A 15,180-nucleotide genomic window follows, 5' to 3' on the forward strand; every position below is an offset into this window, starting at 1 on the left:
AGGTTATGAATAACCGTAACAGCATATCTACAAAGCTTTGCAACAGCAATCGCTTCGTACCCAGAGTTCAAGGTTTGATTTCTGAACTGTGGCAAAAGAGTGTTCGCTGATGTTTGCAAGAATTTTGAAAGCAACCACACCTTTTTGCTGGTTTCATTGTCTATGTGCCATAACCTCCCAAACAAATCATGTGATAACATAGCATAAAGTTTCTCATCAAAAGGTTTAACCACTCGGCCACTGATATCTTCCGAAGCATGTAAGTTTGCAAAGAGAAAAGTAAAGCCAGTGGTGAAGGCCAAAAGCGAGCAACTTAGAGAAAGCATTGAGATCATAATCCTACTTTTCCCGTCTATGCCAATAAAAGATGCTGCAAAAAGGTCAAATTCTTGCACTAAGCTGTTCATTCTGTAAGAAACTTGGCCAAGAGAATGCAGTAAAGATGTTTCTGGGCACTCATTGTTTCTAGCGCCACCCTGTACAGAAGAATATGCTATCACGAGTTTAATTAAATCCAGTATAGCTTCTACAACTTTTACTCTCAAAGTCAGAAACCATCTCTGGAAACAGAAGGCGAGGCCAGAAGTAGAGGCATCAAGTCTACACACTGAAGAACGAAGGTCATTGCAAGCACCAAGAGTAGTTTCAATGTAGCAGCCAATGGAACTTTTTCCGGTAGTGACTTCAGAAAGATCAAAGTTAAACAATTGAAATTGCCTTTCCATTCGTGAAAACTGAGCCAAGGATTCCAACCAAGAACAACAGACTTCAGATCGGACAATTGTCCTAAGTCGTTCAAATATTAAATTTGCAGTAAGCCATGCTCCCTGACATGTTGCATATTTTCCGAGCTTGTAAGATAACCAATTTTCTTTTCTTCCCAAAATAATATCCACATATTCAATAGCAGAAGTTTCATACTCAAAAGAGCGGTCCCAAGACACAGAACCATAGCATAAGCTAAAGTCTCTGGTAGAATTCATAATTTTCCCCAACTCATGCCACATGCATCTGTATTCCATGCATGATTGCAATAGTAGATTATAGATCACACGTATATAAATATGAAATGATCTGCAACCACATACATGCTTTACCAGAAGCTTCACGGCGTCAAAGACCTGAGGAGAAACTGAATTCAAATTTTCTTGGTTTTGAAAACAATTAAGAATGACCTTTGGTGCACAGATCATGCTTTCCACTGCGACTGATTGGCCTGCTTGTGTTTCCATGAAATTCTCTTGGTCAGGCTCTATGAAATTATCAATATTTTTACACATAATTGGCTTGGTTGTAATTCCATTCAACATATTCACTAGATCTCTAATAAATATGCAGATTTTATCCAGTACTAGGGCACCAAGTTCTTGATTCTTTTCAAACAAATTAAGTAAGAGACCGAATAAGCATTTGATCTCCTGCTCCAGCATACTGTTAGGCTGATGAATATCCTTATTTGACATAACCAAGTAAGTGGAGTGATCCATTGCAAATGAGATTACTTGAGTTGCCACAGTGGAGCCAATTCGATCTGATGCCTCTTCGGCTCTTCCCACAAGTTTGTCAGAAATATCTGCCAAAACACGAATAGCTAAGAGCCTCTCTGAGATAATTGGAGATTCTGATATGAACTGTACAATTGCTATGAATCTGGAGAAAATGTTGAGGACCTCCACATGAGGACTTTTGTGTAAACTATACAATAAAACCTGTAAAAGAAGAGAAGGTATTCAGATGAGTACCATTTTATTCATCTTGCACAAAACAGGAAGCTAACAACATATAAATACAAGGAGACAAAAGATCAAGAGTTAGGGCACATGTACAAATAATCTGAAGAGTTAGAACACATACAAAATGTGACTAACTCAACTGAAGGTAAGAACTTTTATAACTCTTATCACTACAAATTTGTAAGTTCAGCTGTTCAGGCAGGATACCTTGTACAAGATTTTAAGTGCTACACACTGCAAATCTGGAGAAAACTTGGATTCGTTCAGAACATTGAGAAACTTTTGGATTGTGTCTGCACTCTCAGGGAAAGGAAATACTCCTCGACTTAAAATAAAGTTGAGGCACTTTAATGCTGTAGCTTGCAGGCATGAAGTTCTCTCCTTAGAAATAAATGAGATAAGTAAATCTACCTGTAATCAGAATCCAGCAGAAAAGGAAAAACAGTGAGATAATGATAAGGAATACCTCACTTTTAAAGTCTATTACACATGTAGGTGGAGTCGGTGGACAAGCTTCACCATAGACTCATACATATTTTCATAGTTATCTTTTTCATGTTTCTGGTTCCATTCTTCCTAGTTGTATGGCTTTGGGACCTTTTAAGGTTAGCCTCCAGGCTTTAGAATGTATGGTCACTATGGTGTGCTCTTGGAGGGGACAAGACAAATGCTAAACAAACTTCTCAATAATAGTTACCTGTACAGGAATGAGTGATGTCCATTTTGAAGAAATTTTTGAAAGTGAAATCAGCATAACTTTGGAAAATTCTTCATCTGGAGATTCTAACATCAGCTTTAAACCTGTCTGCAATACATAATTTAGAAATTAGTGCTACCACATTTGTACATAAATGGCATAATCCATAGATGTCTAATCGTCATAAAATGGTACCCTGCCACCCCCAATACATATGGTGGTTATACTACTAAGCAACAAAATTTATTACATAGCAGTAATGTGAAACTACAAAAATATTTATCACAATCACAAATGGGCAACTACCAATGACAATGACAAATGCGTAAAGCAGTGAGGGGAAAAGAATATAGGAAGCTGTCTGGCACAAAACTATGCCATGGTCATAATTGCTTGATGAGAGTAATACAACACCAAATAAAGCAGAACCTTGTAAGCTCTGTCTGCAAGTAATATTGGGAACCACATTTTCGCAAAAGCTCGGCCTGCAGCTAACCTTAGAGTCTTTGATGTTTCAGGTGACATCAAATTTTCAAACATCTCCAAAAGTACAGGGGCAATGTCATCTGCTAACTCACAGAAGCATCCAGCAGCAAACAAAGATGCCTTCACCTGTAGATAAACACCATTATTCAAGCATCAAAATAAACTAAACTAATCAACTCGTAGCTTTAATGAAAACAAATAAATACAGACTACCCTGTCCCTCAAAAAAACAAGAGGAAAAAAAAAACAGAAAGTGGTATTATGGCTACAAGTTGATTAGAATTGTTATCTCAACCTTAAGTAATGAATACAATGTAAAGAGGATAATGGGGTAGGAATAAATATATCATATTATCATAATTTCTCTTTCTTGGGTAACATGAAAGACATAAACACTTAACACCTAGTGATATACACACTTGGCAATAATTTTGTTTGAACTTTTATCTTTACTCACATTCAATTAAGAGGTATATATTACTGTTCAAATACTTCAAAAAAATTTATAAGATAATAGACCTTGCCTCCAGAATGTTATTTGAGACCAAGCTTGAAAGAATAATGTATTTTATGTCTGCATTTTCTTTTGCAAAACCTGCCCAGCAACCAAATAGAACCAAGGCCAAAGCTCTTTCCTCTGCATCCCCGGTGTCGAATACTGACTTCACTCTTGTTAGAAGCTCCACATAGCTGTCTAATTTATCCTTTGATATAATGCCGCGGTTATCTTTTCTATCCTGGCAACCCCATCTCCTGCTCTGCCTAAGCTCTGACATGAATATCTTTACAATGCACATCCTTGTGAGTTTGTCTCCTGACTTGAATGCTTCAGCAAGCCTAAGAAGGATTGTATCAGCAAATAGCTTATCCTCTCCCGGTATTAAGCCAAACATTTTGTATTCAGCTACTGCAAGGTTAGGTTCTCTGTTCCACCATTCAAGTCTTGGTCCAATCTGAAGTATAGCTTCAGAAGACTTACCTGAATCACAATAACCCAATTAGGTTAAGGGCTCAAGTCAAATACCCACCAAACCCCCCACCCCCCACCCCCCCCCCCCCCACAAAAAAAAAAAGTAAATAATTTTAAATTTAAGAAGAATATTTCCCCTGGTTATGAAAAAGAGAATCAATCCTAATTTTCACTTTAAGAATAAAGAAGCAGAAATTCTCAAAAAGAAAATGCCAAATTTAGGTCACACAACTATGACATATTGACATGAATTAGACATTTACCAGGTTGTTTAGAACGGAGACCCTTTTCAAGCTCTATACTCCATTGCATAGCTGAAGCAGCCGGTGTTCTCTCCATATTGCTTTCTTAGGTAGCCCTGTTTGCAGGATTAATTATTTAACAGAAAGAACTGAAAAATGATCTATTACAAATGCTTTGGGGTGACAATTTAGATGAATTCAACTAACCACTACATGTCTTCGATGGTGAGAACAATATAATCAAGTCTGATTGTACATGAGTCAGGCCGAGCCGAGCAAAATAATAAAAATCTTAATTTGCCCTACCCATATTCAAAAAAAGTAAGGGTGTGTTTGGTTCGCACATAGGAATCGGAATCGGAATGGGTATCAAATACTTGGTAATGGTAATGGGTTTTGGTGAAAGTACTTAACATGTTTGGTAGTAGGGTGGAATGAGAATGATTACTAATAGTAGTGCTTGAGAATGAATAAGGGAATGAAACCCTTATTTTATTTGGGTATGGGTTTTTCAATTGATGGGGTATTCAAAACCCATAGAGGTATTCTAAAAACCTATCAACCAAACAACAATCACTTTCATACCCATTCCTATGGGCAAAACCCACCAACCAAACACACCCTAAATTCTTTCTTTAATTTCTTTAGTTCAAAATTATTAATCTTTATTACTATTATACATTTTAATTTAGACTTTTATTTTAATATAACTAATTATTATCATTATTAAATTAATTATTATTTTATAAAAAAAGTTAACTTTGTAAATTGAAATAGATTTATGTTCATGTTTTAAAAACAAACCAAGCAGAAGAATGAAAAAAAATACAACTTACTTAGTTACTTTCATCTAATTGGCTTTCAGCCAAACACTAAAGAAAAAAAATATTTTCCAGAAAATGAATCATTTTTCGGAAAAACATTTTCCATAAAACAATTTTCATTTTCCAAACGAACCCTTAACTAATTTTAATATTCCAATACATATAAATAAACTACTTTAATACTTTAAAAATACATTCCAAAGTTCCAAATTGAAAAGTCTTGAACAAAATAATTACTAAACTTAGATAATTTTATAAAAACTGTGAGACTACCATACGAATCTAGATGACAAATCCCAAAAACATATATGAGCTAACAAAATGGGTTTAGATTGTTAGAAGGAAAATGTCACTAAGTCAGTCAACAAGAACCAAGTATAGTTCTAAAATCCAATATAGTAACTAGCCTTCAAGAATTTAAAAAAAAAAAAAAAAAAAAAAAAAAAAAAAAGAAGCTTAAGGTTAGGGAGAATAAATTTAAAGTATAGGTAATGCTGTAAAATGATAGTGACTTTTTATTGTCAAATTCTTATATATTGAACTACTTACATGCAACTATGTTTAAAAGTAATAATAGCTATGCTCTAATTGTATATTTCCATTATAGGGGAAGTCTAAACTTGAGTGGTCAAAGTTAGGGGTGGGCATTTCGGTATTCAGTTCGGTTGTTTTAGGTTTCAGTTTGTTCAGTTTTGAAAAAATGAAACCATTCGGATTAACATTGTAGTTTGGTTCGGTTTCGGCTCGGATTTAGTTCGGTTTGAAAATTTCAACATTTCCTAATTATCTAGAGTAAATAATTATTTATTTATTTGACAAGTGAAATATATCCCATTGGGCATTGGGAGGCTATGTGAAGGCCACAAGCCCACAGTTACCCACCAAAATAGATATTGAACATTATAAATTAGTATTTTAACGTAATCATATTCCGGTGGAATTGCATAAAATTTTCAAATTCAAACAGCTTGCAGAAGCACACAGAATGGTGACAAGTAGGTGTAAAAATATGCACATGCTTATAATCTGGCCTTTGTATCAACATCCCAGAAAGTGATTCATACTGACTCATCATCATCTTTTCCAAACAAGCCAAAGAATCCCCACAGGTTAATTATGCATGTAATCTGTACTATAAACACCACCAGATTAGTGATTGTTAGAGGAATAGGGTGTTAGTTGAGAGGATCTCTCTTAGCCTTAGGTTTAGGTGTTTGAAATCTATGGCTAGGATTAGCTTTTGTCTTGTATAAATAGCTCTACACTTCCTTGTACATATACACAGAACATATAGAAATATACAAGTTGAGTTCATTGTTTAACAGGATTCACAGTCAACATAATTGTACAAACATATATCATCATGGTCAACTAAACAAAAGATTCTTGAACCAAGTCACCAACCAAAATATTCATTCACTAATCACAGTTTAACCTTATTTAAAACATGTTGCATGAGAAAGCAGTACTAGGTACCAGAAGCTGTAGTCGTAGTAACAGTGGTAAAATGACATAAAATACTAAAAAGAGGTTATATTATGTTGTCTAGTCAACAAGCCCAGGACTCTAGAACCAAGGAGTCTGATCAGACAGATAAGTATGGATCACCAACAATGACAACAAGCCATTAATCATAAATCAAAAAGAAGAAGAAGAAGAAGAAAAAGAACAGATTGAAAACATGGAAGAAACTTACCAGTTCAAGATCAATCCTTGATTCAATCTTATACATTTGCCTTGACTGACGGCGGCGAAGCCGCCCACAAATCAACCTAGTACACACAAATACTATGAAAATTGCACTCATCCCAAACCCAATGACTCTGGTAATCAGATTTATACCAGACCCCAGCATATTCACCTCAGCTTTCCTAGTCTTTAAAAAACCAAATCTCAAATACCCAATCTTCAGCAAACTTCTCTCGATTCAAACAGATGCAAAAAAAAAAAAACGGTTTTCGGTTTGGGTTTTAAACCGAACTGAACTGTTCAGTTTAGGAAAAATGTTACCAATTGGAGAATGGTAACAAACCGCTCAGCCCTAGTAAGGGTGGGCGTTTCGGTATTTGGTTCGGGGTTTTTTTCGATTTGTTCGGTTTTCAAAAAATAATACCATTCGGTTTAACATTATAGTTCAGTTTCGGTTTAAGAACCAAATTCTCAACATTTCCTAATGTTCCAAACACACTACGGCACTACCAAATAACACATATTCAAACAGTCCAAATCCTAAGTCAAAACATTATATAACAAAATATCAATTCAAAGTCCAAACATACTACCAATTACCAAAATCACACCGTTCAAATCCAAAGTTAATATTTGGAGAACAAGAATCATTAAAATAATAATTTTCAAGTATTCAAATATTGAGGAATTGAAATCACAAAGTAAAAATAAATAAATAAGGCACTAAGGCAATGTTCGGCCGTGTCAAGCACAGGAAATTATTTCCGATGCTTGGCCAAGCACTGGAAAAACATTTGCAGTGCACTGGAAATATATTTCTTCCAGTGCAGTATTTCCAGTGCACTGGAAACCTTTTTGCAAACTGAGAAACATGATATAAGAGAAAGAGTTTGTTGTTTGAATTTCTACAAACCAAACTCCTTGAACAAGCACTGGAAATTTTAGAATAATTGAGTTCTTAGAATATTTCTTTTATAAACATATAGAGATTTGGAGTAACAGAGGACAACTAGGTCAGACATCAACCAATTTCAACTATCATATCAACCTCAAGTCATGGCTATGAAATACTGTAAATCAGACATGAAAACTCCTAATTCAACAATACATTATATAAAGACATTTGAAGGAGGAGGAGGAGTACCTGCCTCTGTTCGCTGAGGCTTGGAGGCGGCGGAGCAGGCAGCGTAGAGGCAGCCGGCGGACTGGTCTCCGGTGTGGTCTGGTTCGGCGAGACGCGCAGGTTTGGTCGACGGATGTTAAGGTTAGGGATTTTGTCTTTCACTCTTTCTGGTTAGGAATTGTGGTTTTTGAGCTTTTTAACTTACATTATCGTTACTATTATTACCAAAAGGACGTTGTAGTCTAGTCTCTAGTGACACTAAGTTACTCTCTCAAAGTTGTGAGTTCGAGTCTTAATGTCGTGAATCAACCGAATTAACTCGGCCAAGTTAGGTCCTAGACGGGCACTTAGGTGGCAATTTATATCCTATACCACGGCGCGCATTGCACTATGCGCCCAGATGCAAAACGACGTCGTTTTAATTATTTTTTTTTTTTGAAATTTCCCGCCCCAGTGAATGACAGTAGTTTTTTCTTTAAAAAAAAACCCCGCTGTTCAAGAATGTACATAATGTTATACTAGAATACACATAATGTTATACATGAATGTACATAATTAAATAACAAAATATACATACTCTTTTTAAAAGATAATACACATAATCTAACATAATACATAATAAACATAAACTTTTAACATAATACACATCAACTCTTAACATAATACACACAAATTTTCTGATTCGGATGTACATAATTGTATAAAAAGTATGTACATAATTGTATAAAAAATGCACATAACTGTATGAACCAATACACATAACATTGTGAACAAATACACATAACATTGTGAACAAATACACATAATCTCAGCAACTTCCTACCGCGCCTCCCAACACTACCCCAAAATGACGTCGTTTTGGGAGGCGCGCGGCGCACAGTGCTATGTGCGCCGTGGTGTAGGATATAATGATTGCACTTAGGCAGTTGGACGCCTAGAAGGAAAATCGTCACGGTCTAGGCCCGTCTAGACCGATTTTTGCAACAGTAGCAGTGACTTAGTGAACAAATATGTTAGATTGTCATTGGAATGAACCACTCTTATGGAGTTCGTGTCGTAAAAGAATTCAAGTGCAATTTTTTTTGTAAGGTTCTCTTTAACATATTCACTACGCATTTATGCAACACATGCTGCGTTGTCCTCATACAGGACAGTAGGGGCGTCACTTATACTTGTTATCCCGCATGAGTTATGAATATTATGTATTAATGACCTCAACCATACACACTCTTTTGAGGCCCCATACAGAGCAATGATCTCTTAATGATTAGATGAGGTAACTACTAAGGCAGTTGTGTAGGCAAAATGATCGTCGACGACTGTTAAATTTCTATTATAATTTTCTTCTGTTTATACAGAATTTATGGTAGTTTCTATGTTTACATCAATCAAATCTGTATCATTTGCCAATATATCTTGATAAAGACGTTGCGCATTCTCAGTTTTAGTTAAAGCACATGCATTTTTACTGGGCTTTCTGTCTTCAGGACGATCATCTTCAAGATGGAAAACAATTGATAATTTCTGGAGTGATTGTGATTGTTTACTAGTTTTGATTTTCTACAGAGTTAAATCTTTTGCAACGATTGGTCTCTCACCCTTCTGGAGATGGGGGTATTAGTGTCAATACTGGGTCCTTTGGGGACAATTACTCTTTACGGAGCATTTTCTACAGGGATATAGGACCTAGTTACTCCTTTATAATCAGCAAACACGTCATCTAGGAAATTAATTACTATTTTTGCAAATTTATTGTTTTATGAACTTCTAGTTCAATCTGACTAGTGCATTGGTCAAGGTACTGAAGATATTTTTCATCCCATGAAATTTCCAAGCATTCCATTAAACTTGGGTTTTTACGTTATCCCCCCCTAATTGGTCAAGGTACGTTGTGAATGTAGTATAGGTACATAGACCGCGCAACCGAAAACACAGAAATGAGATATGTTTGCCTCATTGTCACGTACTAGTTATAAAGGGGAATAATCATGATATGCAGTGGGTCGGAGTTGTATTAAGTCAACAACATGTAATAATGCATGCCCCCAACAAGTAACTAGCAAATTGGACCTTTGTAACAGTGGTCTAGCGATCAATTTAACTCGTTTAATTAAAGATTCAGCTAAAACATTTTAGGTGTGGACATGAGGTACATGATGTTCTACCTTAATGGCTAATGCCACACAATAATCGTGAAAGTTGACAAGGTGAATTCACAAAAGTTATCTATTCTCACATGTTTAATAGGATAAACATGGAATTGAACACTTAATTCAATAATTTTGCTTGTAAATTTGGCAAATGCCTTGTTTCTATTGGATAACAGGCTCACGTGTGTCCACCGGGGTGGAAGCTGTTGGAAAAATTAGCGTAAAATGGCATAAAATGGCATTTTAAGTGGCTATTTTGTGGTACAATTATCAGTGGGGTCTGCTTTCGATTTGGGTCGGGTCAAAGTGGATTCGGGTTATTCGTAGTAAGACGAAGAGATTGATATATTGTACGCTCAAAACGGATAATGGGTGAATGAGATATTGATTCTCAAAGTATACCCATTTGAGTTGGGAAATGAAGGGAAAATAGTGGACTTTGTCCCACATTGGTTTGGAAACAAGATTTGCCCCCCTTATATACATGAGCTCTTTTGAAGCTTGTAGAATTGAATAGCATGGAGGTTCTCTCTCTCTCGCGCGCGCGCGCGTGGGGGGGGGGGTGAAAATCAAAATCCAACTAGAGGAGATCGAAAAGGCTTGATTCAAGCCCGAGCTCGGGCACGAATGTCGTCCGGAAATTGGCTGGCCTTGCGGGCTAAGTTATGCCAAACTTGTGCAACGGTGAACACGAGAGATGAGGTGCGCTCTCGTGTCCTGAACCTGCACCCAACGGTCTGAAACCCGAAAGTTCAGAAGATTAAACTCATCTGTTACGGAATTAATACTGTTTTAATTCCAATTTTAAAACTGAGTTTAATCCTACTTAGTGGGTAGTTGTTACAGGTGTTACACAATTGGTTTTAATACCAATTTAATGGCCATGTTGAATGCTATCACTCCAACATCCCTATATAAAGAGAGGTAGGACAGAAGCATTTTACACAGTAGAGAAATAAAAGGAATTCCAGTAGCTTTATCCTCTCAAAACTCTACTTTTACTCTCTTCTTTAGTCAATCTGTGTTCCAGCGTTGCTTTGTTTGCCGAGTTCTTTGTTTAGGTGCTTAAACAAAGAATCGTAGCATGTTTTATCTTGGGAAACCTAGGCTACAACGCTCCTAGCACTTGTGGGATGTAGCAAATAAGGTTTTAAGGAAATTAAAAGAACTTTGTGTTCGAACTCGTGCTAAACCTATACCCAAACACTCAATCTTTTCCTTCCTAGTTTTTTTTATGTTTTTCCCATATAATAATAATTTTTCTGTAGAATTATTATTTTGAGATTTTACAACCATATTACCCAACAATCTAAAAACCTTATACTCATTTCCTGTTGGTTGTTATCTCTAATTTCCTAGAAGAAATGGAGAACCTTGGTGTGCCTATCGTTAACCCAAGGGAAGAGAATGTTGTTGAGAACAACGATGGTGGGAATGGCAACACTGTTGCTAATTCTCAAGCTACACCAGTGAACGTTGGTTCACAAGATGGTGGGAGCACTGAGGGATATATTCCCATGACTCGGGTACCTACGGTACCGAGTGGTTCGGCCGAAAGACCGGAGAAGTTCACCGGTAGTGGATCGAACTTCAAGAGGTGGTAGCAAAAAATGCTGTTCTACCTGGCAACTCTCGGCTTGGCGAGATTCTTGACCGAGATGGTTCCCGAATTAAGGGAACAGGATGCCCAATCCGTGATGGCAGTTGGCTATTGGAAGGATTCAGACTTCATATGCCGAAACTACATCCTGAACGGATTATGTGATGTGTTATACGATGTATATCGCAAGATTAGCACAGCGAAAGCACTGTGGGAAGCCTTGGATCATAAATACCGAAGTGAGGATGCCGGCGCAAAGAAATTTGTGGTTGGCCGAGTCCTTGACTTCAAAATGGTTGATTCCAAAACCGTGCTAAGTCAGGTTGAAGATTTACAACTAATCTTTGATGAAATCTGTGATGAGGGCATGACGTTGAGTGAAGCCTTCCTAGTGGGATCTGTTATCCATTTGCTGCCTCCAGGGTGGAAGGACTTCAAGAATTACCTTAAGCATAAATGAAAGGAAATGAACCTGGAGGACCTGATCCAGTGACTCCGAATTGAGGAGGGGAACAGGACGAATGATGGCAGAAATTCTGTCATTGTTGGCGCTAAAGCCAATGTTGTGGAACATGCTAAAGGCTCCAAGAAGAACAAGAAGGACAAGCAAAAGCTAGGTCCGAAAGGAGACATTACCAAGAAGAAATTTCATGGAAAATGCTTCAATTGTGGCAAGTCTGGCCACAAGTCCTCTGAGTGCAAAGTTCCAAAGAAGAAGAACAAGAGTTCTGAAGCCAACATGGTTGAGGAAAGCAATCAAAAGGAGGTCGAGATTAGCCTTTCGGCTATGGTGACTAAGGTGAACCTCGTGGACTCTAACCCACGAGAGTGGTTCATCGATACTGGTGCAACAAGGCACTTGTGTTGCAACCGAGAGATGTTCAATACCTTTGAGACGTTGAGGGCGAGAAGGTTTGGATGGGAAACTCTGCTCAGTCTGCTGTGGAAGGCGTGGGCAAGGTGGTTCTGAAGATGACTTCCGGGAAGGAACTGACGTTGAACAACGTGATGTATGTTCCAGAGCTGAGGAAGAATCTGGTGTCTGGGTCACTATTGAACAAGCATGGCTTTCGCATGGTGTTCGATTCAGACAAGGTTGTTTTGTCTAAGTTAGGAATGTTTGTAGGCAAAGGTTATATAACCGATGGGCTTTTTAAGCTCAATGTAATGTCTGTTATCATGAATAATAGCAAAGTTACTTCCGTTTACTTGCTTGAGTCTTCCAATTTGTGGCATGGTAGACTAGGTCATGTTAATTTTAATTCTATGCATAGATTAATTAACATGGACCATATTCCTAATTTTCAAATTAACACAAATAACAAATGTGAAATTTGTGTTGAGGCAAAATTAACGAAAGTACCTTTCAAATCGGTTGAAAGGGAAACTGAACCACTAGAATTAATCTATAGTGATTTGTGCGATTTTAGATCGATACAAACAAGAGGTGGTAATAAATATTTTATCACCTTTATCGACGATAGCACACGTTATTGCTATGTGTATTTGCTTAAAAGCAAAGACGAAGCCTTGGAAAAATTCATTCTTTATAAGAATGAAGTTGAAAACCAACTTAATCGTAAGATTAAGAAAGTTAGAAGCGATCGAGGTGGTGCGTACGAAGCACCTATCGGTGACTTCTGTGCTAGTGTAGGTATCATACACGAGCGTACTGTACCTCACTCACCTCAATCGAACGGTGTTGCCGAACGAAAGAATTGTACATTGAAAGATATGATGAATGCGATGTATAAGTTCGGGCTTACCTCAAGATGTGTGGGGTGAGGCTATTTTGACAAGTAATTACCTTTTAAATAAGGTACCCCACAAGAAGCTTGATAAAACTCCTTATAAGCTGTGGAACGGTAGGAAACCTTCCTACCAGTACCTGAAAGTGTGGGGGTGTCTTGCCAAAGTTTTGGTGCCAACACCTAAGAAAGTAAAAATAGGTCCCAAGACAGTGAACTGTATCTTTATTGGCTATGCACATAACAGTAGTACTTATCATTCTTAGTACACGAGTCCCATAATCCGGACGTACACGAGAACACGATAATAGAATCAAGGAATGCATCTTTCTTTGAAAATGTATTTCTTGGTAGGTCCAACGAGGGACCGAGTACGTCAAAATGAACGCTTGACGAAGCTATGGATAATGATAGTGGGGAATCCGAGAGAGAACCCGAGCTTGAGCCGAGACGCAGTAAGCGGGCGAGAGTTGGAAAATCATTTGGTCCTGATTTTCTAACTTACTTGTTGGAGTACGATTCGAGTACTCTAACTTGTTTATTAGAAAATGAACCCGGTTTTCTATCTTGTTTGATAGAGAATGAGCCTCGAACGTATGTAGAAGACGTGACCTCTACGGAAGGACTGATGTGGTAAGAGGCTATTAAAAGTGAAGTGGATTCTATTTTACAGAATCACACTTGGGAACTAGTTGATCTTCCTCCGGGTAGTAAACCCTTAGGATCCAAGTGGGTCTTTAAAAGGAAGATGAAACCCGATGGTTCCATCGAGAAGTATAAGGTTAGGCTTGTAATCAAGGGTTACAGGCAACGCGATGGCGTTGATTACTTCGACACGTATTCTCCCGTGAAGAGAATAAACTCCATTAGGATGATACTAGCCATAGCCGCGTTGCAGAATTTGGAAGTTCATCAAATGGATGTTAAAACCGCTTTCCTAAATGGCGAATTAGATGAGGAAATCTATATGGAACAACCCGAAGGGTTCGTGGTTCTAGGCCAAGAAAGGAAAGTGTGTAAGTTGGTTAAATCGCTATATGGTTTAAAACAAGCGCCTAAGCAATGGCACGAGAAGTTTGACCATGCGATGTTGACTAATGGGTTTAAAATAAACGAAAGTGACAAATGTGTCTACGTTAAAGAAACGATAGACGGTTATGTCATTCTTTGTTTATACGTAGATGACATGCTCATCGTTGGTAGTAACGATTGGATGATCAAGTCTACCAAAAACAGGTTAAATGCAAGATTTGACATGAAGGATATGGGTTTGGCTGATTTAATCCTCAGGATTAGAATCATTAGAAGACCTGATGGTCTTGTGTTGAGCCAATCACATTATATTGATAAAATCCTTGAAAAAATTAACAAGGATAATCATCAAAAGACTAGGACGCCATTAGATCGAAGCGTTCATCTAACTAAGAACCACGGGGAGTGTATTTCTCAAGTAGAATATGCTCGGGTTATTGGTAGTTTGATGTATCTAATGAGCTGTACTAGGTCGGATATTGCCTTTGCGGTTAGTAAACTCAGTAGATATACGAGTAACCCCGGTGCCATGCACTGGACGGTAATAGTGAAGGTTCTGAGATACTTAAGGTATACTCGAGACCTTGGACTGCACTATGGGAGATATCTTGCTGTACTTGAAGGGTATAGCGACGCTAGCTGGATATCTGATATTAAGGACTCCAAATCCACGAGTGGCTACGTGTTTACACTAGCCGTTGCATGGAAATCCTCTAAACAGACCGTGATAGCTAGATCCACGATGGAATCTGAGCTGATAGCCTTGGACAAGTGTTGCGAAGAGGCTGAATGGCTACGCCATTTTTTAGAGGATATTCCTAATTGAGAAAGACCTGTACCTTCAATGTGTGTGCATTGTGATAGTCAAGCCGCAATTGGAAGAGTA

General features: G+C 37.6%; 1 protein-coding gene across 5 annotated transcripts in view; it reads right to left on the reverse strand.

The window, feature by feature from the left end:
* Window positions 1–7,940, reverse strand: part of LOC109162867 — a 9,338-nt gene extending 1,398 nt beyond the window's left edge. For 2 of the 5 annotated variants that reach the window (XM_019311580.1, XM_019311579.1), the window contains exons 1-8: window positions 7,786–7,940; window positions 6,649–6,724; window positions 4,150–4,244; window positions 3,441–3,895; window positions 2,860–3,042; window positions 2,431–2,538; window positions 1,941–2,144; window positions 1–1,709 (exon numbers count right to left, since the gene is read on the reverse strand). The exon at window positions 1–1,709 is cut by the window's left edge and continues 138 nt beyond it. In XM_019311580.1, the coding sequence (XP_019167125.1) occupies window positions 1–1,709; window positions 1,941–2,144; window positions 2,431–2,538; window positions 2,860–3,042; window positions 3,441–3,895; window positions 4,150–4,225 (2,735 nt within the window). In that variant the 5' untranslated portion in view covers window positions 4,226–4,244; window positions 6,649–6,724; window positions 7,786–7,940. Of the gene's footprint in view, window positions 1,710–1,940; window positions 2,145–2,430; window positions 2,539–2,859; window positions 3,043–3,435; window positions 3,896–4,149; window positions 4,245–6,648; window positions 6,725–7,785 lie in introns of those variants that run through there. The other 3 variants (XM_019311582.1, XM_019311581.1, XM_019311583.1) reach the window with 3 other exon arrangements.
* Window positions 7,941–15,180: the final 7,240 nt, after the last annotated feature.

This window comes from Ipomoea nil, unplaced genomic scaffold, assembly GCF_001879475.1.
Source record: "Ipomoea nil cultivar Tokyo-kokei standard unplaced genomic scaffold, Asagao_1.1 scaffold2957, whole genome shotgun sequence".
NCBI classification, from domain to species: Eukaryota; Viridiplantae; Streptophyta; class Magnoliopsida; order Solanales; family Convolvulaceae; genus Ipomoea; species Ipomoea nil.